At 54.8% G+C, this 20,952-nt stretch overlaps 2 protein-coding genes across 3 annotated transcripts in view; one reads left to right on the forward strand and one right to left on the reverse strand.

The window, feature by feature from the left end:
* PDZD7 (PDZ domain containing 7) overlaps positions 1-6,790 on the reverse strand; it is an 18,917-nt gene extending 12,127 nt beyond the window's left edge. The window contains 5 exon segments of the mRNA XM_046652247.1: positions 179-355; positions 879-1,053; positions 1,363-1,503; positions 5,672-6,060; positions 6,732-6,790. Coding sequence (XP_046508203.1) covers positions 179-355; positions 879-1,053; positions 1,363-1,503; positions 5,672-5,894 — 716 coding nt within the window. The 5' untranslated portion in view covers positions 5,895-6,060; positions 6,732-6,790.
* A 161-nt stretch (positions 6,791-6,951) lies between these two features.
* SFXN3 (sideroflexin 3) lies at positions 6,952-15,291 on the forward strand. Of its 2 annotated transcripts, none has more exons than XM_046652251.1 (11): positions 6,952-7,159; positions 9,350-9,513; positions 10,217-10,387; positions 10,743-10,841; positions 11,209-11,284; positions 11,447-11,532; positions 11,798-11,925; positions 12,096-12,145; positions 12,985-13,034; positions 13,514-13,561; positions 13,832-15,291. In XM_046652251.1, the coding sequence occupies exons 2-11, from the start codon at positions 9,353-9,355 to the stop codon at positions 13,926-13,928; spliced, it is 966 nt and encodes a 321-aa protein (XP_046508207.1). In that variant the 5' UTR covers positions 6,952-7,159; positions 9,350-9,352; the 3' UTR covers positions 13,929-15,291. The 2 variants fall into 2 exon arrangements, with proteins under 2 accessions (XP_046508207.1, XP_046508206.1); XM_046652250.1 differs by lacking the exon at positions 6,952-7,159 and adding an exon at positions 7,880-8,095.
* The last annotated feature ends 5,661 nt before the right edge of the window (positions 15,292-20,952 follow it).

Here is a 20,952-nt window from a genome sequence, read left to right on the forward strand (position 1 = left end):
AAACTCCTTGACCCTCCTCCTGGTGAGCCCTGACCCCTCCTCAGGCTCCCCCTCCCCAACCTTGGAGACGTAGTTGGCCAGGCCTCATTTGTGGACCCATCCCCAGGTCCCAGTCCAGGCCCCACTCCAAGCCCCATCCCCAGCCGGACCCCTTCTCACTCCCTGCCCCAGCCCTCACTTGGACACATAGATGCCCAGGCCAAACTCCTTGCCCCCGCGGATGTTGAAGCCCAGGCAGAAGTCGTCGGAGGTTGTGTATAGGTGGACGATGCGCCGCACGCCATCCTCTGAGCTACTGTTGGACGGTGTCGAACTGCACTTCTCCACTACCAGCCGCCGATTCACCACATCCACCCTGGGACAACAGCAAGGGGTCCTCGGCATGGCCCCCCATCCACCACCACCCACCCCCTCTCCCCCCATCAGCCCCAGTAACTGCACAGGAAAGGAGGGGTTGCCTTTGGGGGACGCCAGAGGCCTGAGATCTTCAGTGGGACATAGATCTCATCAAATCTGGGAAACCATCCTGATCTGTTTTTATTGAGCAGCTACAAAGTGCCAAGTCCCATTTTAAAGCCTCAGGCCCCTGAGGAAGAGGCGCTGTTACTATCCCAGACTCACAAGAGCAGCAGAGTGTGGGGGGCAGGGCCACTGGGGTCTGGGACAGCAGAGCTGTTGGGAGGAGGGCTAGGGGAAAAACATGGCCCTTGCTCATTTCAAGGTCAGGCCTTAGGATCCCTGTGTTTCCAGTGCCAGGGGGCAGGGAGAGCAAAAGCCATGGCAGCCAGGCCCCATGCAGAGCCCTGTGCCCTCAGGCTCTCTTGCCATGGCTTTGGGGGGTGGAGCTGGGTGTGGGGGGGTGGGGCCAGGCCTCTCACCATGTGGTCTTCTCCTTGGAGAATTTGATGCCCGGCACACGGCCCATGCGCCTCACCATCATGTGGAGCCGGCTGCTGCCTGTCAGCACCTTCACAGCGCTGCCCATGGTGGTGCTCTCCAGGCTCAGCCCATTCACCTCCGTGATCTTGTCCCCCACGCACAGGCCAGCCTGCTCTGCACCAGGGGAGGCGGTGGCTGGCGTGGGCCACTTGGAGAAGTCCCCTGGGGGAGGCCGAGCCTCCGCCTGGGGTAAAACTTCTACTAGATTGGGGATCCCCAGCTAGGGGCTGAGTATCCCCTATTAGACTAGGGACCTGTCCATTAGCCCACTCTGCCCTGGGAGGGAGCCCTCTCTCTTCATTGGCTCAGGCCCTCCAAAGCTGAGGACGCTTTCCTCTCAACCCTGACAACAGCACTCCCGCACCCCACTGAGGTTCGAGTCACATCCTAAGCCAGGACCTCACCCCTGGGGGCCCCACTCACCTGCACTGCTCCCCTCCTCCACCTTGCTGACGAAGATGCCCAGGCCATGCTCGGAGCCGCCTCGCACACTGAAACCCAGCCTCCCTGCGGGACTCTTCTCTACCCGGACTGCATGGATGATGTCACTCTCATCACTGTTGGCTATGGGGGTGGGGACACAGGCATGATTCCCATGCCCGTTCTGGGCACAGAGGGCCCCTGGGTTCCCCAACTTGGGACCTGCAAAGGCTGGGTTTCTGGGCACAAGCACCTGGGGCCCTAAATGAGGGGGTGGGAGACCCAATTTCTGAGTCTTCTCTTGGTGGTCTTGAGACCATGGGCCAGGGAGGGTATGGGAGCAGGTAGGACAGGATGCCACGCTACAAGACACTGTCGTCCTTCCCTCATAATATAGATATATGTGTGCGTATTTAATGCTTACTAAACTTCCCATGTCCACAGGCCTGAAATAGGCCAAATTCCTAAGAATCCTGCCACTCTGAGGGTCAGGTAGATAGAAAAGAGGTTCAAGATCATGCTTTCTGCAGCACAGTTGAGGGAGTCTGCGTTCTTCAGCTTGCAGCAGAAATGAGTATGTTTGCTCTATCATCAAACAGTTGAAGAGCTATTCTGGGAAAGGCATTAGATGTTTCTGTCTGTGTAAGCCAGAGGGCAGAACCAAGCCCACACAGTGGAGTTAGATGGAGGCAGATTTAGTAAGGGAAAACTTTCAGCTGTCAGACAACAAAATGAATTTTCCAGGAGAGATAGTGAGTACTCCATCTTTGGGGGTATACAAGCTGAGACTTGGTAAATCCCTGTCTGGGATGTTGTGGAAGGATCCCTGAGGACCCTTGTATCTCTTAGACTCTGGGATTCTGGAGGTAAGGAATCTAGGAACTACCTGACTACATGAGGAGAGAAACTCAAAACACCACCACGCTGCAGTACGTGCCCAGAGTGGTCCTCTCAGTCGGCGCTGGGGAAAGTCAGAGAAGAGGGGTCCCCAGGGGCTACAGCTGCCAGGGAAGGGTTCTTAGAGGACTAAGATGGGTGGGATTTGGAGGCATGGAGGGGAAGGGGAGAGCACTGATGAGGGGATGGAGGGAGCAAGGCCTCAGAGATGGGTCCCTGAGGAGGTGTTTTGGTTAGAGAAAAGTGAGAAGACTGGAGAGGTAAGCTGGCTCCCAGGTGAGAAGGTGAGATTTCATCTTGGGCAAGGCTTGCTCTAGCAGTGTTTGAGAGGGAGAAATCACACACACACACACACACACACACACACACACACACACACTTCTCTCTGATCTAAGAGAAATCAGGTTACAGTGCCCCGGCCGGCAGCTCAGGAAGAAATCCCCAAGGGCAGCCTGGGGGCAGGGACGGTGCAGGGCAGAGACAGGGCAGATCCTGGGGCTTCCTAGCTGATTCTAGCTGCGCAGGTCTCAGGACCTTTTCGGCCCAGCCAGGGAGACTTTGCTCTCCCGCCCGCCAACCCTCTTTCTCCTCAGTCCCTTCCTGGGGCCTTCCTCAGACTCTGGGCCAGGGGGTGCCACATCTGGGTTTTGAGCCTAGGAGCTTGGGGCCTCTGAGGATGGAAGCTTCTCTACCTCCACTGCCCTAGGCCAGGCCACCAACCTCTCTCTCCAGACACTCCGCAGGCTCCTCACTATCCCCCTGCTTCTTCTCTGGCCCCTGTTAATCCATTTGCTACGCCATCGCCAGAGTCACCTTTTAGAACAGATCATGCCTTTCCCCTGATGAAAAACTTCAATGCCTGCCCCTGCTTCTAGAAGAAACTCCACACTCCCCCCGTGCCCAAGAAGGCCCTGCATGGGCTTTCCTCTGCCCACCTGTCTACCCTTACCTCCGGCCACCTTCCCCAGCCTCACTGAGCTCTGGCCACACTGACTTCCTTCCTGTTCCTCCCACAGACCAAATCCTTTCCCTCCGCCTGCGGTATCTAGCTGAGCCCTTCATGGGCCGGCTCCTATTCCTCAGCCCCTCCTGGCTCAGACTCTGCTTTCTCAGAGAAGCCTTCCTACACAACCCTACCTAAGACCCCCTCCTCCCAGATCATCTCTGTTAGAGTGGTTCTCAAAGAGTGTTCCGCAAACCAGCAGCAACAGGGAACTTATTAAAAATGTGAATTCTCAGGCTTTACCACGGACCCACTGAATCAGAAGCTCCAGGTGGAGGACCCAGCAATCTGTCTTTTAATAACAAGCCCCCCAGGCAATTCTGAGGTATTCTAAAGTTTGAGAACCACTACTCCATCACATCATCCAAGTTAGTACCTTCAAGATCCTTACCACCCTTTCTCATTATTTGCTTATTCATACATTATCTACTATCTGTCTCCTCTCACTAGACTGTAAGCTCTGTCACGGTAGAGACTTTGTAATTCCTTTCTACTCACGTGTCCCCAGTGTATTGCACAGTGCTTGATATTTGCTAAGTAGTTTTTGAAAAAATAAAAGAACAAATAGATGAATGAATGAATAAACAAATGAGCTAGGAGAGTGAGGAGAAAGGGCTGGTTTGGATTAAAGATAATGCATTTTCTCTGGGACCAGTTGAGTTTGAGGAGCTGGTGGGAACTCATGGTGGTGATGTGGGTGGCAGTGTTCCTCGTCCCACTGTGTCTCCCTTTTCAGGTACTTTCAGGCCCTGGAAAGGTCTAAATAATAACGTGGGGGAGGGGTTCCAGGCTGCGGTGAGTTGGGAGATGTCTGTACTCTGGCAGAGGGAGGATCTGAGCTCAGAGGCTCCCAGCCCAGACAGGCCAGGGTCAGGGGTCAGAGGTCAGAGCAACACCCCAGGACTTGCACCGCTAGAAGATGCTGCTCCTCTGGCTGCAGGGCATTGGAGTGAGGCAGAGGGAGAGAGCCATCATGGAACTTCTGGAAGAGGATCTTTAGAGGGACAGTGTACATAGCCCTTGCACCACAGCCAGCACGGTGCACGTGGATGTGTGAGGGGAGGTATAGCATAGTTCTTGGAATACAACGGGACTTACAGGGGCAGGGCCACAGCGCCTCCTCTCTCCCCTCCATGTCTCCTAGCTCATCTTGGGACTTCTGCTGCATGACCAGAATGACAGTGGTGACCCTCAGCAGTACCCTGCTGCTCACCTGAGGTTGAGGCCAAGCAAGGTGGATGATGAGGGTGAGTACCTTGGGCCACTGGTGCAGGAAAGCCTGTTCCCTGAGCAACATGCTCTACCCCTGCCCCAGTGGCCCAGGTAGGGGAACAGAGATGCCCAGCTGGGCCAGAGGGGAGGAGCAGGGTCTGAAAATTCCAGTCTGGGATCCAGCCAGGGAAGCTCTGCTGGCTGAGGGAGAGGAGGGGAGCTGGAGATATTTATCTCGTCCTGCTCACGGAAAGCCCAGGCCCAGGGGGGCCCCACTCCCCGGCTGGCATTCAAGGTCCTGCCTTTCTTACTGGCTCTTTGTCGCCTCACATCTGTCACTACAGCCAAGCTGTCTCGTAAGTGCCCCCCACCCCCATGCTCCATGCTTCCAACCTTTGTGATACTTCTACCCCACCACCAGCTGTTGGTGGCTCTGTCTCAGAGCCCTGCTACACTGTAAATTTATGGAAGGTGAAAATTGAGCCTTGTTTCTCTCTAAGTCCCCTGCAGGACATAACCAGGGTTGGCATAGAATAGGTGTGCAATGAAACAGCATTAAACACTACGTAAGATTAGGTCTCCCCCTCCTTTAGGGCCCAATCCTGGGGCTCCCTCCCTGGCCACCCCTCCCCCAGCCCCCCATCAGAACATTTGCTGCTCTATCTCTATTTCCTTCCTTCTGCACCTGAAGCCTTTAATTCTCTCTGCCCAACTGGGCACTGACTCCTCACAGCCCAGCTCAGAGCTGGTCACACAGTGGGCTGATGAGTCCTTGGATGTGTGAGTCCAAGGATGACATCCTTGATGGAGGACATCCTTCTCCATCTTGCCACACCCCCAAAGGCATACACAAGTGGGTTTGGAGGAAGGCAGAGTCCATGGGAGGGAGGGACCAATTCAGTACCCTGCCTCACTCACTTGGGGGGTAGCATACCACACACCTTCCCCTGCCTCCATGACCCTATCTCCCCTCTCTGACCTCTCTATGATCTTGGAACCCTAAAGGATTAGCCTGAAGGTGAGAAAAAGATACGTGAGGAAGAGAGTATGGGTCTTCAGAACCCCCCTCCCCCCTACATCCCTATGACTCCCATCTCTGGAGTTCCCCCACTCATATTGGCTCTGCCTCCTCCAACTTAGCGCCCCTGCCCCCTACCCCCACCCTCAGCTCCCAGGCCGGTGGCTGGGCCCCGCCCCCACCTTCGATGGGGGAGTTGATGAGGATGACGCGGCCCATGGGCGATGAGGCTCGGATTCCGCGGGGGGGCCCATTCAGCAGCCGCTGCTGCTTCCTCAGCAGGTATCGCGTTGCGGAGCCCAAGTCGCTGCCCAGGTGGCCTCGAGAGGAGAGAGAGCTCAGAGAGCCAGAGCTTAGGTCTCCGAGGCCCAGCGGGTCCAAGCCCACTGCGAAACCGTGCGCCATGGTGGCTAGACTGGGACGGGCGCCCTGCAGGTCCAGAGGGAACCTGCTAGCTCTTAAGATGAAGGCCCGCGTGCTCCGAGCTCCATGAGCCTTCTGTGCGGGAGTGGGGTCTCAATGACCAGGAGCCCCCCACCTCTGCTGCCTGTCAAGATTGCGTGCTCCAGGCCTGCCAGGGGAGAGCAGGGATTGGGGGAGGGATGTGAAGACAGCCCTCCAGAACTTCTACCCCTCCCCCTGGTTTGAGCACCCTAACCTCTCATGCCTTAGGCCCCTCACCTCTCCCACCCCTCGCCAGAGAACTGCCCAGTCCAGGCACCATGATGGACTTGTGGAATCATTTATACAAGGCAGTGGGAACCTCTGCTTCACTCATTCCTGCTCTCAGCTGAGTCATCTACTCTGGTCCCCAGTCCCCAGTAGAGGTTGAGAGAGGGGAGATGGGATAATGGACGGCCCTAGGGCTTCAACTGGGGTGAGAGAAAGTGGGGCCAGCACAGTTCACTGCACCGCCTCCCCTGGATATATGGGCAGGGGGCCAGCTCCTGGGGCGCAGGCCTCGAGGGCAGGGCTTCAGGGTCTGGGACAGCTGTAGCCAAGGGCCCCAGAGATACCCAACCCCCAGGCTGCTGTCCCTTCCGCCCCCTCTTCTCTCTTGTCTAAAGAGGTTGTGTGAACCTCTCCCAGGCTTGCGGGGAGGACCTGCTGTCGAATGCCTCACAGCATCCCGCCTAAAACCAGGGCCAATTACCCTAGAGCAGCTCTGGGACCCAGAACGCAGCATCCCACCCCCGGCTGCGTCCTCCCGGCCCCCCACCCCTCAGGCTTGGCCCGGCTCACCTGTTCGCTCGTGCAGCAGCCGCCTGCCTCGCCCGCCAGCGGGCGCAAGCGATTGCAGCAGCCGTGGAACCTCTCCCCACTCTCCGCCGAGGCTCCGGGAGCAGGGCTGGCCTGCGTAGCCCTGGGCTCCTATTGGCTGGGAAAGCCGCCAGTCATTCCCTCCTGCCACCTACCTCGGGCGCCCGGGACCTCCGTTTGTCACCTAGGCTGGGGCCGCTGAGTTCGAGTTGTGATGCCTCACCCTGTCCCGCGAACTCAGCTCAGGGAAAGCCCAAAAGCCGGTCTTCTCCAGGCCGACGCAGCTACCAGGGCTCCTGGAATTGCCACACCTCTGCGGTCACCCCTGAGGCCTCAGTGAGGGAGTGTCACCTGGGCGGAGCAGGGCATGAGCCTGGGTGTGAGGCAGGCGTGCTCCGTACAGTGACTGGGTGAGTTGTGAGAGTGTCTGTGGCTGAGCTTTGCCTTCTTCACATGCATCCTTCTTCTATGTCAGAAAGTGTCTGGACACCCAGCCCGGGAAAGGACGCAGGGCGGGGCAGCTGGTCCCACGACACTAGAGGGCAGAAGATTCTTTCTGATCCACTAGCTTGAGCCTTCTGCCCCTTCGCATCCCAGGGCAGGGACTGGGGCTACGGTCTGCGGTGCAGGGGTAGGATTGGAGGCATAAGGAAACTGGGGACCCAGTGGAGCGAGGGGTTTCAGAGGGGACTAAGAAGGGGCCTGGGGAGGAGGAAAGGGCTGGGGACATAGAAGGGGCACAGGCACGAGCGAAACGGGGCTGTGAAGGGGTGTGAACGCCGAGGTGCTGCGAGAGGAGCTTGTGGAAACTGGGGTAGGAGCCCAGGGGGCCAAGTAGGCAGAGGCTACTGTCAAGGCAGCCATCAGGTAAGCCGCGCAGTAATCCGAGTCCCTCCCGGCGCGCCATCAAAAGGATGGCCCCTCCAAGCCGCCCGCCCTCGCCCTGCGCACTGCGAGCCTTCGCCCTGGGTACCTAGACCCCTTGCTGCAGAGGCCGGGTGCCTCCCGAGGACAGCCAAGGGACTGCAAGCAGAGGGGGGAGCACCCGTGGCTCCTCCCCTCCTCTCTCTCGCTGGGAATCCGGCCCAGCTGATCCCGGAGCCGGGATTGGCTCTGGGAGGCAGTGTGGGGCCGGGTCCCAGTAGCCTGGGCTAGGGGCGTCGCCCCCACCGCCCCCGGACTCTGCCAATCCAGGGGCACGCCAGGCGGACGTGCCAGGGGAGCCCCCGCCCCTCCTGCTGGTTAGCGTCACGCGTGACGTTACGCGTGATGGGTTGGAGGGCGGGGGCGATGCGCGAAGAGGAAGGCAGGTCTGAGAGCTGCAGAGGCCAGGATCCCAGGAAAGCGTGAGTCCCGCTGGCTCGGGCGGGGTTCGGGAGTCAGGGGCTTACGGAGTTGAAGACTGGGAGTCGGAGAGAGAGGCCTGCCTTGCAGGGTGCTCTCTGTCCTGTCCGATTCAGTATCTTCGGCTCTGGCTCTAGAGAGGTCCAAGGGGCACAGGGGGAAGTTGGTAGTGCGGAGGAATGTCAGGGTGGGGTTCGGCTTGGTCAAGCCTTCAAGTGGCTACAACTGATGGGTATGGGCTGTTTGTGTGTGTGTTCGTGTGTGTGTGTGCGCATGCAAGTAACAGTCTTTGTGGGCCAGGGTATGCAGGGCGTGTCCACCTTGTTTGTGTGTCTATGTAGGGCTATATGATGGTGTCTTTGTGTGTGGGTATGTGAGTGTGAGTATGTGAGAGAAGGGAGGGTGTGTCTGCCTGTGAGGGAGGAAGTGTGGTTGGAGAGGATTAGTCATTCTGTAGGATTTTGCCGAATGCAACCAGATGGCTGCTCCAGGCTTTCCTCTCTGTGCTGGGTGGAGGAGGCCTTTACTGAATCCTGCTCCTTTCTGGAAGCAGGTGGCTCAGGGAGAGGTGGACGAGTGTCTGTGCCAGCCCTGCCCAGCTGAGGAACAAGGAGAGCCTTGAGCCATTCAGTGTGGGTTGAGGAAGATGGGTCTGGAGAGGGGACTTGTGCATGCCCACACACACACACACACACACACACACACACACACACACACGCACAGGGCTATCAGCAGAGTCCCCTGTTTGAGATCTGGAATAGATAAGCCCTGGAGTGGCCTATGAGCTCTTGCTCTCCTCCAATCAGGGGCTGACCTGTGGGAGGGCTTATCCTATCTTCCCAAACAGCCTTAGGGGTTTGTATCTAGGTCTCAAGGCAGCTGGGGCCTAAAGCTGACAGGAACATAGATGTGTGATGCATATAGAATGCATTTTTGTGCATACAGAGCACAAGAGTAGATGCATGGGATTAGCTGCTGCGCATGCATCAATGACACACATATAAATCCTCACTCATGAAAATCTGCACCAGGCCACAGCATAAGGAGATCTGTTTTTGTGGTTTTCTTCTCCCCACCCCCTCCCCTAGAAAACACCTTCTCCCCCAACCCTTGCTTCCCTATCTGGAGTCACCTTGAGCTCCAAAAGGGATTGGCAATAGGCCCAGGGACTGGGGCAGGGCCACCAAAGGCTGTCCTCAGGTGGAGCCCTTGGACCCCCTCCTTGGAATCCTCTGACTCTTGTCCCTGCCCTGCAGAAAATGGGTGAATTGCCCTTAGATATCAACATCCAGGAACCTCGCTGGGACCAAAGCACTTTCATGGGCAGAGCCCGGCACTTCTTCACTGTTACCGATCCCCGAAATCTGCTGCTTTCTGGGGCACAGCTGGAAGCTTCCCGGAACATCGTGCAGAACTACAGGTGACTCCCTATGCCATCTGACCCTGTACCCCACGATCTCATTCCCTGCCATTAATAGTACCTTTTGTACCTGCCTCCCCAAGCTTGAGGGTGATCCTGTCCTGCTCCTCAGTCCCCTTGCTCCCTGGCCCTGTCTGCTGGAATCACAGACAACGATGGCACAGAGCTTTAACTCAAAGGATTTTGGGGTGTTTGGGTTGAGGAGGTGGCATTGATAGTTACGGGGGGTGCTGCTCTATGCCTCATAAACCCTCCACAGGGACCTATCCCATTGCTGGGCCACCCTCTGCAAGGACACAGGGGCTCAAAATTGAGTCCCAGCAAGATAGGAGGGCGTCCCCTTTGTCTCCAGGAGGAGAAACCCTTGCAATGCCCCCAGCCATTTTTGACCCATTGGAAACCACCAGTACCCGTGACCCAGCATTTAGGCAGAAATGGAAGGACAACCTTCCTCGTGTGGCTTGAAGGGCAATAGAAATGGGCCTCCCCTCTCCGCGCCCCCCCCCACCCCCCCCTCCCCCCCCCCCCCCCGTTTCTGGGAAGCTTTGACTCTCCCCCAGAGACAAGGAGCTCCTTTATTCTAAGATTGGGGGCCAGAGTGCCTGGGCCTCTGCCCAGACTTCCTCTGAGCTGGGTGGGCGGGGATTTGGAGGGTAGATCTGCCCTCTAGAATTGCCTGTCTGCTCCCTGTCAACTTCTGCAGGGCTGGCGTGGTGAGTCCAGGGCTCACCGAGGACCAGCTGTGGAGGGCCAAGTATGTGTACGACTCTGCCTTCCATCCGGACACAGGGGAGAAGGTGGTCCTGATTGGCCGCATGTCAGCCCAGGTGCCCATGAACATGACCATCACTGGCTGCATGCTCACCTTCTACAGGCAGGTCCTGTCCCATGTGTCCCCTCCTTGAGTGCTCTGTCCTAGCCAGAGTGTGGCTTGATGACCAGGTGCTTCCTTTCTAGGCCAGTTGGGCAGAAAGTAGGGGTGGGTGAAAGCTTGTGTCAGAATCCCTTCCTTTCCTCAGAACTCCACCCTGGGGGTCCTCCCACCCCAGAGACAGTGGGGATGTTTGTGTAGGTGGGGAGGGTCATGCAGGGGTCACCAGACCAGGTTCTTGGGTCATCGACTGGGTCCCTCCTGAGTGTTTGGGAATGACCTTTGTGGTTTCCTTATCAGGGTCCAAGGATGAGGGACATTGTAGAGGGGGCAAAAGTAAGTGTCTTTGTTCCCTCAGGAAGACCCCAACCGTGGTGTTCTGGCAGTGGGTGAATCAGTCCTTCAATGCCGTCGTTAACTACTCCAACCGCAGTGGCGATGCTCCCATCACTGTGAGGTGAGAGCTTGTCCCCAGGGACTCTTCTCCCCTCCTCGCCTATCATTGCTCTCTCCTCTTCACTCTTGTTCCCAGCGGGCTCATGCCGCCAGTGGCTCAGGGCCCTCCTCTCAGCCTGCCCCTCTTCCCCACTTTCCTGGCCTGACTGAGTGCATAGGGTCCTCTTGGGTGGGCTTTGGGATTCACCCTTCCTCAAAAGGAGGGACTGGGGCTTCCAGAAAAGTCTACACTGGAGCCAGGGAGGCATTTCTTTGCAATCAGGCCACCCTCCCACGCTTCATATATTGAGGATTTCACAAGTCCCTGAAGGAAAGAACCACTTACTGGGCTGTTCACCTCTCTCCTTGTGTCCTGGCTCCACCCACAGGCAGCTGGGAACAGCTTATGTGAGTGCCACCACTGGGGCTGTGGCCACGGCCCTGGGCCTCAAATCCCTCACTAAGGTAAATGTCCCCCCATTCTACTGCCCCCTATTCACCCTTTATGTGCTTCCTTCTTCTCCATCACCCTTCCACCCGGACCTACAGGCTCCCCATATGTCTCCCGAGAGTTCCTCACCATCCCTTGGCCCTTAGGGCCACTAAATGACATCTTTCCTCTCCCAGCACCTGCCCCCGCTGGTCAGCAGATTTGTGCCCTTTGCAGCTGTGGCAGCTGCCAACTGCATAAACATCCCTCTAATGAGGCAGAGGTGAGTGGCCCCGAATCCTGGCTTGTGTGTGCCCAGTGTGCATGTGGACACACCATCCGGCCATGCAGACCAGTCCAGAGTGGGGAGAGTCCTGTCCTTCCCTGGCCATGAGCTGCTGGCCCGGTCTCAGTCTGATGCTGGGATCCTGGGGTGGGAGAGCCAGCCTTTGGATCTAGGATGTCTGAATAGGGAGTAGCTGCCCATGAGGACATTGTGGGTGGGGTTTGGGGCCTATGGTCTGACCCCTACTTCCTTCCCTTCCCAGGGAGCTGCAGGTGGGCATCCCAGTGACTGATGAGGCGGGTCAGAGGCTTGGCCACTCGGTGGCTGCAGCTAAGCAGGGAATCTTCCAGGTGGTGGTATCAAGAATCTGCATGGCGATTCCTGCCATGGGTGAGGTGGGGGTGGCTGCGTAGGGCACGGGAGGCTCTGAGAGAAGGGAGGTGCGGTTCCCCAAGGGTTTTGAGGACTCTGGGGACCATAAGACTTGGGGGGGATCCCCCCTTCCTTTGGGTCCCAACTTTCACTTCACTACCTCCCTCCCTGCCCTGCTCTCCCCTCAGCCATTCCCCCCGTGATCATGGACACTCTGGAGAAGAAAGACTTTCTGAAGGTATGTCACTCTCACTTCTCCCAGCCTGGAAGTGATGGTGGCTGGGAGCCCAGCCCTCTCTCCAGCCTGACCTGAGTCTAAGACTCGCCATCTGTTGGCCCCACCCCTGTGCTGCCCCCTCGACTTTCATTCATCCAGCAAGAATGAGTTGGGCTTGGGCAAAGGAACACTGAGGGAGGAGGAAGAGAAGATAAGGGACGGAGGGAAATGATTTCTGTCCTGAAGGAAACTGGTGTCACTCCAGACGCCTCTGACCCAGGGATGGACCATCATGTCACACTTGATATGACATTCATGCTGTCACCCGCTCACAACAGCGAGACAGACACAGACACACAGGCTCACACATGCACAAACAGGACAGGGAAGCAAGGCACAGGAACACAAGCTCTAGCTCATTCATTCAATCATTTATTCACAAATATTTATTGAGCACCAGCTGTGTACCCTGGAGAAACAGAATGGTGGTCCCTGTGGCTGGAGCAAATCAAGAAGGTGTACAGAGCAGGAGATGTGTTTGGGAAGGGCCAGGGGGAAGTGAGTGGAGGGTTAGATGAGGCACTCCTGCAGGAAGTGAGGGAAGAGAAAGAGGCAGGGAGTGCCATGGGAACCAATTCTGAGAGGCGAGAATGGGTGATGGGACACTAGGGAGGGTGTCAGTAAACAGGCCTGGCTGGAGTGGAGGGTGGTGATCTGGAGGTCCCAACCGTGTTATGGGCTTGGGAGAAAGAAAAGGGCCGCACGTCAGGGCTGATGGCATAGAGCCATGTGAATGCAATGGCCTGGGGGTTCGGGGGGCGGGGGACACTTGCTATTCCATTGTCTCTGTCTCCCTACAGCGCCGCCCCTGGCTGGGGGCACCCCTGCAGGTGGGGCTGGTGGGCTTCTGGTAAGTGTGCAGGGAGATAGGAGGGTGTGTGGGAGTGCCCTTTCCATGGTGGATGTGGGTGGTTATTTATTGCTTTTAAGATGTTTATATACATCATTCATTCATATATTCAGCTGGTAGGGGTCTTGGATGCCTGGAGGGTGTACTGGGTGTGTTAGGGGCTGATCCCTGTCCTTGAAGGTCAAGAGGCTGGCTGAAGGGGTTCCAGCCTTCATCTGCAAGAGGAAAGCATAGAAAAATACCTTTTGGTACCATCCAGGAGTCTCACGCACGTTTGACTCCTGATTCTGACATTTGCTGTCTGTGGAGCTCTGGGTCAGTGCTCTGGAAGCTCTTTCCTCAGCCATAACCTAATGTCAGAGTTGGCTTTAATCAATCTCCACCCCTAAGGGCTGTCTCCAGAGATGGGTTGGGGTGCAGGAGGGAAATCCCTTAAGTCAAAGCTTCACAAACCTTTCCAACACTCTTCTCCCCCCTAGCCTGGTATTTGCCACCCCCCTGTGCTGTGCCCTGTTTCCCCAGAGAAGGTAAGTGCTGCCCTGCCTGGGCTTGGCTGGGGGTTCTGGCAGATCTCCACCTCTCTGGAGCCAGCTGAGCTTAAGGTCCTTTAGTGCGTTGTGGGAGGAGGCCTGGCAGGCACTCAGCTTATTCTGGGGGCTGGGGAACGATAGTGAGCTGGGCCTCCTGGCAGTTGAAGGAGAAGATTCTTCAGCCTGGAAGGAGGAGGGATGGCGATCCCTTAGCCTGAGGGGGTTGGGTTCAGGGGACACTCAGCCTGCCTGTGTGTTCTGTTGCAGCTCCATAAATGTGAGCAGGCTGGAGCCGGAGCTGAGAAGTCAGATCCGTGAGCAGAACCCCAGCCTCGAAGTGGTTTACTACAACAAGGGGCTCTGAGGGAGGGGCAGGCCCTGGCCTCTCCCTCACTCCCTTGGGCTGCAGCTTTAGTGGAGCCTTGCCATCCCTGCCACTTGCCTGTCTGCCTGGTACTGGGCAGGGGGCTTGGTGGGGGAGTGGCCGTTGAGACCAGCATCCATTCCATTAGGCTGGGAGAGGTGCCCCTGTAAACTGTTTTCTCTCCTCTCTGATTTCACAGAGCAGGGTGACATAATTCCTTTCTCCTGAGCTTGCGTCTCTACATATATACGTGTGTGTGTGTGTGTGTGTGTGTGTGTGTGTACACGTGTATACGCTGTGTTGGAAGCTAGGAGCAGACATGCAGTCCTGGGATGTCCTGATGTCTGGCTTCCCCTCTCGGCCTCCTGCCACTTGCCAGCCAGCCAGGCTAGAGGACTTCCTTGCCTAAACAGTTCCACCAGCCAAGTCATTTCTGACAGCATCTAACCCCTTCTGGACACAGGGGGAGCCCCAGGATCTCAGGACAGAGACTGAGGGACACTAGCAGACCAAACTGGGCTGAATTCTTCCAATTTATGCTTCCTGGCTGCCAAAACTGACCCAGCAACTAGGCTGGCAGAGGAAGACATGTCAGGATAAGGGAGGCAGGGGGCTTATGCCATCCCCTACATCCTGAACTAGATCATTTCCTCTCCTTTTCTCCACCAGAACAAAGGAGTGTCAGTATCCTGTACTGCTCTTGCCATCTTCCCATCTTTCCCACACTGCAGCATGAGTGTCTTTAGGCACAATCCTAGGAGTTCTTGGTCCACTCTGATATCATAACCTCAAATCTAAACCTATAATCCCAACTCCCTCCCCCAACCAAAAGGCCACAAAGACAAAGCAAGCATTCCCCGTTAAGAGCTCCCCTGGCACCCTCTTACAGAGGGACACAGCTGTGGGAACGGTGCTTAAACGCCACAGGTATCTGAGTGGGTGTAACTAGGACACCCTCAGGGGAAACTAGGCCCTGAGTGTACAATCTTAAGACAGGGACTTTTGTGTTCTATTGACCGTTGTTAGACATCCAGCTGACCTCCCACCTTAGCTCCTCTTTCTTGAGGCTTGGCCCTACTCCCACCCCCATGCCGCTCCCAAGAGGAGGAAGGGCCCAGGCATCAAAGGCTGGTCCAAAGAGGACGTGGGCTTGGGGATGGAATTTGTGGTGGCAAACTCACAGAGCGCAGAGTTGGACCTTGACTCCAACTCCCATGACCTCTGGCTGAAGCAGTGGGTGGGGCGGATGAAGGCCCCAGTGGGCGCCTTTAAGAACACTTTCCTGCTCCCCGACCCATCCACCACCAGTGATAAACGCTATGATGCCATTGTTACTCAATAAACTGAAAAACTGTCTACTTCACTTGATTTCATGTCTTGAGTGCCCAGGAATAGCCTCCTGCCTATACAGCCTTCCCTTCTCTACCCACTGTGTTCCCGTTCTAGTCTCTTCCCTCCCTTTCCGTAGGGAGCCTGAGCCTCCAGCAGAGGGCGCGCTGAGATCAGACAATCAGTCCTCCATCAGCGCCCTGAGTACTAAAGTGGAGGGGATGTAGATGCCTCCACCTTCTATTCTCTCAGCAAATGGAGTCCTGGCTTCATTTCCTTCTTGGCTAGCGGGGCTGGTCTCAAGCCTCACGCTCTGCTTCTTGGTTTCCTTCAGGCATTTGGCATGGGGTGGTGGCCTCTGGTTCCCAGAGAGGCCTTTGGAGAGAGGAAAGCTAGAGGGCTAAGGACGGCCCAGAGTTGTTAGGGCACCAGCACACCCTCCATGCCCCAACTGAGACAACATAGGAACAAGCCTGGCAGGGACCCCTTGCCAGTTAACACCCCTTTCCCCCGCCCCAGGGCCCTCCACTCCCTCCCTGCTTATGTAACTCCCTCTTTTTTCTGGGAGAAATGAGGCCAAAAGTTCCTCCCTGTGTGCAGCTGGTGAGAGCCACTATTAAACGGCTTATAGTTGGCTCTCTTACCCTAAGTCTTGGCTTTGGAAGATTCAAAAGAATAAACATGAATAAATCTATAATCAAATCCATTCCCTATTCCCTGCAGGAAATATGCCTCATCCCGCTTTTTTCAGCTCAAAGCTCTCACTCTAGGTGGTGGGGAGAAATCTTTGGGGTTGAAAGTGAACCTGCTACCTTGGCCTGGACTCACTCACTCCCCTCGGGAAGTGAAGTTTACCTGTATGGGCAGCGGGGGTTACACCAACTACTGCCCACTGAGTCCTGCTGTGTGGTGCCAGGTTTACTGAGGCCACGTGCTTTACGTCCATTATATCTTTTGGTCTTCATAACCACCCCTGTGAGGCCAGACATGTTATATCCAGTCTTAGCAAGGACACAGGCTTAAAGACATTAAGAAAGTTGTCCATGGCTAGACAACTAGGAGGTGAGGGAGCCAGGATTTAAGCCGACTTGTGTGACTCTGAGGCCATTGTACTGTGTTTCTTCCTTCCTTGCCAGCCACCAGCCAAACTTGAGGTTATTCTCCTAGTGCCTCGGACATTCCAGGGCATCTCCTCCCTGGGCCTGGTTTGTTTAAGGCCAGCAAAATTGACAGGCCCGTAAGTGTACACAAACTTTTACTAAAGCCACTGAGGAGTTTCCAGGCATGAGGGTTTTATAGCTGAAGGAGTATAAGTGAAGATTCCTATTCTTGATTAAATATGGGACATTTAGATAACCAGTTTCGAGTCCACCCTATTCTGCCGATCTGGACCAGTGCTTCCCACCAAGCCCACTGGAGCCCTGGGTCAACTCTTGAAGCCTCTTTCTGCAGTGAGACCTTTGGCCTTTGGTAATCCCCTTGTAAAAAGGGCTTGCACTTTTACTGGAAAATCTATGTAAAATAAACCCACTTGGGGAGTGAGGTGCAGGAATCTCTGTAAAACAAAATCATTAAGAACATTTTATAACAATTATCTGTGCTCTGCAGGTAACACTAAATCATGTCAGAGAGAAGACTGGCCAGGGCACCAATGGGCCAGTTTGGAAGGAATGCTTTCCTGCTGTCTTTCCTTCCTAATTCCACACCAGCTTCTCAAAGTAAAAAACTTAGCTGTAGATTAACTTCACAGGCTCTCTAGGGGCAAATCCTAGCCAGGTACGTTTTCCAAACTGCCTCCACATACTTGGAATTTTCCTCAGAAGTCAGCATTTGGGCTGAGAGAGCACTTTTCTCACTGGAAAGTAATCTGCCCCATTCTTGGGCCTCCCCTCTTCCTCCTAGCCTGCATCAGCGTCCTTGGCCTTCCTCCACAGCCTTCTTCCCCTCGCCTGGCCTCATCTGGTCCAGAGCCCCCACCCCGCCCATCATAAGAAAGACCACGACCCTCTCTGTCGCCCGGCCCACCGTCTACGGAGAAAAATGGCTTGGGTTTGGAGCCCTAGCTTAGTCCGGCCATAGGGAGGGGTCCAAGAGGGCATATCCTGCTCTTTTCTAGGGTCACTGGGACTAATGAGGCCGGCATCTTTTTTTCTTTTTTTTCAGGAAGATTAGCCCTGAGCTAACTACTGCCAGTCCTCCTCTTTTTGCTGAGGAAGCCTGGCCCTGAGCTAACATCATGCCCATCTTCCTCTACTTCTTTTTATATGTGGGACGCCTACCACAGCATGGTCTGCCAAGCGGTGTCAGGTCCGCACCCGGGATCCGGGCCAGAGAACCCCAGCCCGCCGAGAAGCAGAACGTGAGAACTTAACCGCTGCGCCACCGGCCGGCACCCAGAGGCCGGCATCTTAAGGGCAGGAGTTTTGGGCCAGCTTCATCTCTGGCCCTGTGGCCTCATGCTAATCAGACTAGCCTACTTCCTGCCAGGTCCGGGGCGAGGAATCTTAGCCGAGCCCCATTTCCTCCCAGTCAAGCTTGTCAGTCTCAAACCAACCCCGCCCCGGGGGGGGAGGGGGGTCTAGCAGTCATAGGTAAGCCACGCCCCTCTGTGGGGACATAGCCAGTCAGAAGCAGAGTTCTGCCCTGCTGTGGCTCTGTCAGTCAAGGTTCTGCTCGGTCCCGCCTCCTTCTCGTTACCTGGGCAACGGCTTTAGCTCGGAGGCCAGGAATACAGTTCATCTTCCCTACCTGAGCCTGGAACCTTCGTTCCAATCCGCTCCGGGTGACCTCCGTTCTGGACTGCTAAATCCGCCAAATCCCCTCCCTCCTTTAGAGTTTCGTAACCCACTAGCGCCTCCGCGCCCGCCCTTTGACTTCCTGCCCAGAAATCCGCGAGGTTTTCGAGGATTCAGGCGAGGCCTCTCCTCGTGGGTCCCAAGCCTAGATTTTTCCAGCCGCCTCCGAGGCTACTGGCCCTGCCGGTTGAGCCGTCCGCCCCTCTCTGTCTCTCTCTCCGCCCCCTCGCATCCCACCGTTCGGGAAACGTTTACTGAACTCTGCTAAGTGGGGCTGTGTGCCTGGCGCTGGGTAGAAATGGCCTTTTGGGTGAACAGAGTCCCTTCCCATCTACAGGACACAGCCTGTGCTCGGCAGGCATTCAGGCACCTCTCCCCAGCCCCTGTTCATCAGTCTCCCAGCATCTCTCTGTGGTCTCAGCGATCTCGGATGCGGGGGATTCTTTTGCTAGGAATTGTGGAGGAATCTTGACACAGTTGGATCATTCCCTAAAAGAGAGCTTCCTGGGCAGTATCCTTCTCTCTTCCTTTATACACACATATTTTTCCTCACTGGTAGTCCCATCCCAGACTGCCAGAGGGACAAAGGCAGCCTCAGCTTCAGGCCACAGCCTCCTCCAGCTTCCTCCTTCCAATCTTCTACCAGCGAGGTTTTGTAACTGAATAACGACCAGGAGAATGTGGGAGGAACTCTGCGTAGCTGGGGGTTACACACGCAACCTTGTCCTCGCTCCACTTCCATGCATCCAGTAGGAAAATAACCCCGTGCCTATAATAAGCAACAAACAGCTCCTTCAGGGTAAAGTGTTTGCTTATGGAGCAGGAGTTTGCTATGTTAATCTAGAAATCAACCTATTAACCACATATGTTCTTTTCTTTTTTTCAGTGTTTCAGTTTCTCATTTTAAAAAATTATTTTATTGAGGTCGTAATGGTTTATAACATTGTGTAATTAATTTCAGGCATACATTATTATTTATTAGTTTCTATACAGACTGCATCGTGCTCACCACCAATAGTCTAATCTTTACCTGTCACCATATATAGCTGCCCCTTTACCTCTATGTTATTTTCTGACTGAAGACCTCCCCTCCCCTATCACCAGCAAGTCCTCAGTCAGTTGACCACTTTTGTTTCCCAGAAGGAGCACTTCTGGTTTGGGTTTTCACTGAAGTTATGTTGTGGAAAGTGACAGAGAATGATTGTGGCTAGCTCCAGTAAACAGGGAGCTGTATTGGATGGATTCTGCAGTAGCTCTCAGAACCGGGGATGGAGCTAACCAACCCGGCCTTGGAAAGGCCAGGAAGCTGGGCAGCTCTGGGGGCCTCAGCGACTGGAGTTTATGGGGACTGCCATTAAGGTAACAGCTTCAACCAGCTTCAGTCTCTGCTCTTTCCGTTCAAGTTGCAAAAATTTGTACAGCTTAGATCAGTTGTCTACCCTTAGGAGGTGGCCAGAGGTTAGGGTCAAGTTGCAAGGACATTGGACATCATTACTTCAGGTCTACCTCTGTGGTGGGGGCTGTTCCCAAAGAAGGGCCACTGTTGTGAGCTGGGAATTACTCTGATTGGAATTTACTACAACATATATTATTGCTGGTTCTATACAGATGATTCTCTCCAATTTAGATGAAAAACTTCCTGAGGGCAGGCAGCATATCTTCACTTTTTTTTTATAGTGATAAAACAAAACATAACATAAAATTGACCATCTTAACCATGTTTAAGTGTACAGTTCAGTGGTAATAAGTGTATTCACATTGTTGTGAAACCGATCTCCATGACTTTTTCATCTTGCACATCTGAAACTCTACACTCATGAAAAAACAACTCATATCTTCACTTTTATATGCCCACAGCACCTGTAGTAGTGCCTGATCCACAACAGGTACTCAGGACATGTTTGCTGAATAAATGAATGTGGAATCCAAAAGTGCCCTCAAACCCACTCGTATGTTGGTCCAAGGTAAGTTTACTAACACAGTGGTTCTGGATCTGTTTTACTTTTTGATAAACCTAAAAAACATGACATATTCACAACAGAAACAATGGCTCACAGCTTTAATGATTTTCAGCCTGGAGGATGGAGGAGCACATCCTCCCAGGAAGGCATGTCAGAATCTTGGGGGTAGTGTGTCTTGAAAAGTGCCCATAGGCAAAGTGAAGCTTATCCCTAGATATGTCCCTACATATGATGCCAGCAAGAGAAGGAACTCAGCCCTCCTCTTCTGTGTCTCTCTAGGAGTCCTAAATGCAGGGGGGTGAAGGAGAGAGTGTTTCCCACGTAATCAGAGCCTCTGTTATCTTCAACTCTGTTATCTCTCTGCTTCCCTGCACATGCCGATGCCTAGTTCCCTGTGGTGCTGACCTACCCTCCACTTCTGCAGCTCCTTGGGGCTGGCACCGAGCTGCTGTCATTCAAGGCATGCTGGAAAGGAGACACCTTCACCTCATTCTTGTCCGGTTCCTATAGAGTACTCCCACAGCAGAGTTGCTTGGGCCTCTGGTGATACAGTTTCATTTTCACGACCTCCTTTCCTGGCACCAAGGCACAGTGGGGTAGGGGTGGTTCTGGATAGTGGTGGTGTAAGATTAAGCATCACCCTACAACCTACCTGGAAGCATTGCTTTTTATGATATCAAGCCTTCTGCTGACTCTGGTTCTTCCTGCTGGACTTGTTTGTCACTGCTAGTGATTTTCAGGGCCCCATTTCTGCAAGCTGGCTTCCAACCCTGAACCCCCAGGCTGTCAGACTCCCCTGCTATTTTATATCTGATCCCCAAGTTGTGGATAAGATTCAAATTCTTTTCCTTTGGCCAAATCAAATGACCTCTATTCGTCTATCCCAAACTTTTCAAGACCACTAAGAAGGCTTGTTGCTTAAAGAAAATAGGCAGACTC

Source organism: Equus quagga, chromosome 2, assembly GCF_021613505.1.
Source record: "Equus quagga isolate Etosha38 chromosome 2, UCLA_HA_Equagga_1.0, whole genome shotgun sequence".
Lineage (NCBI taxonomy): Eukaryota > Metazoa > Chordata > Mammalia > Perissodactyla > Equidae > Equus > Equus quagga.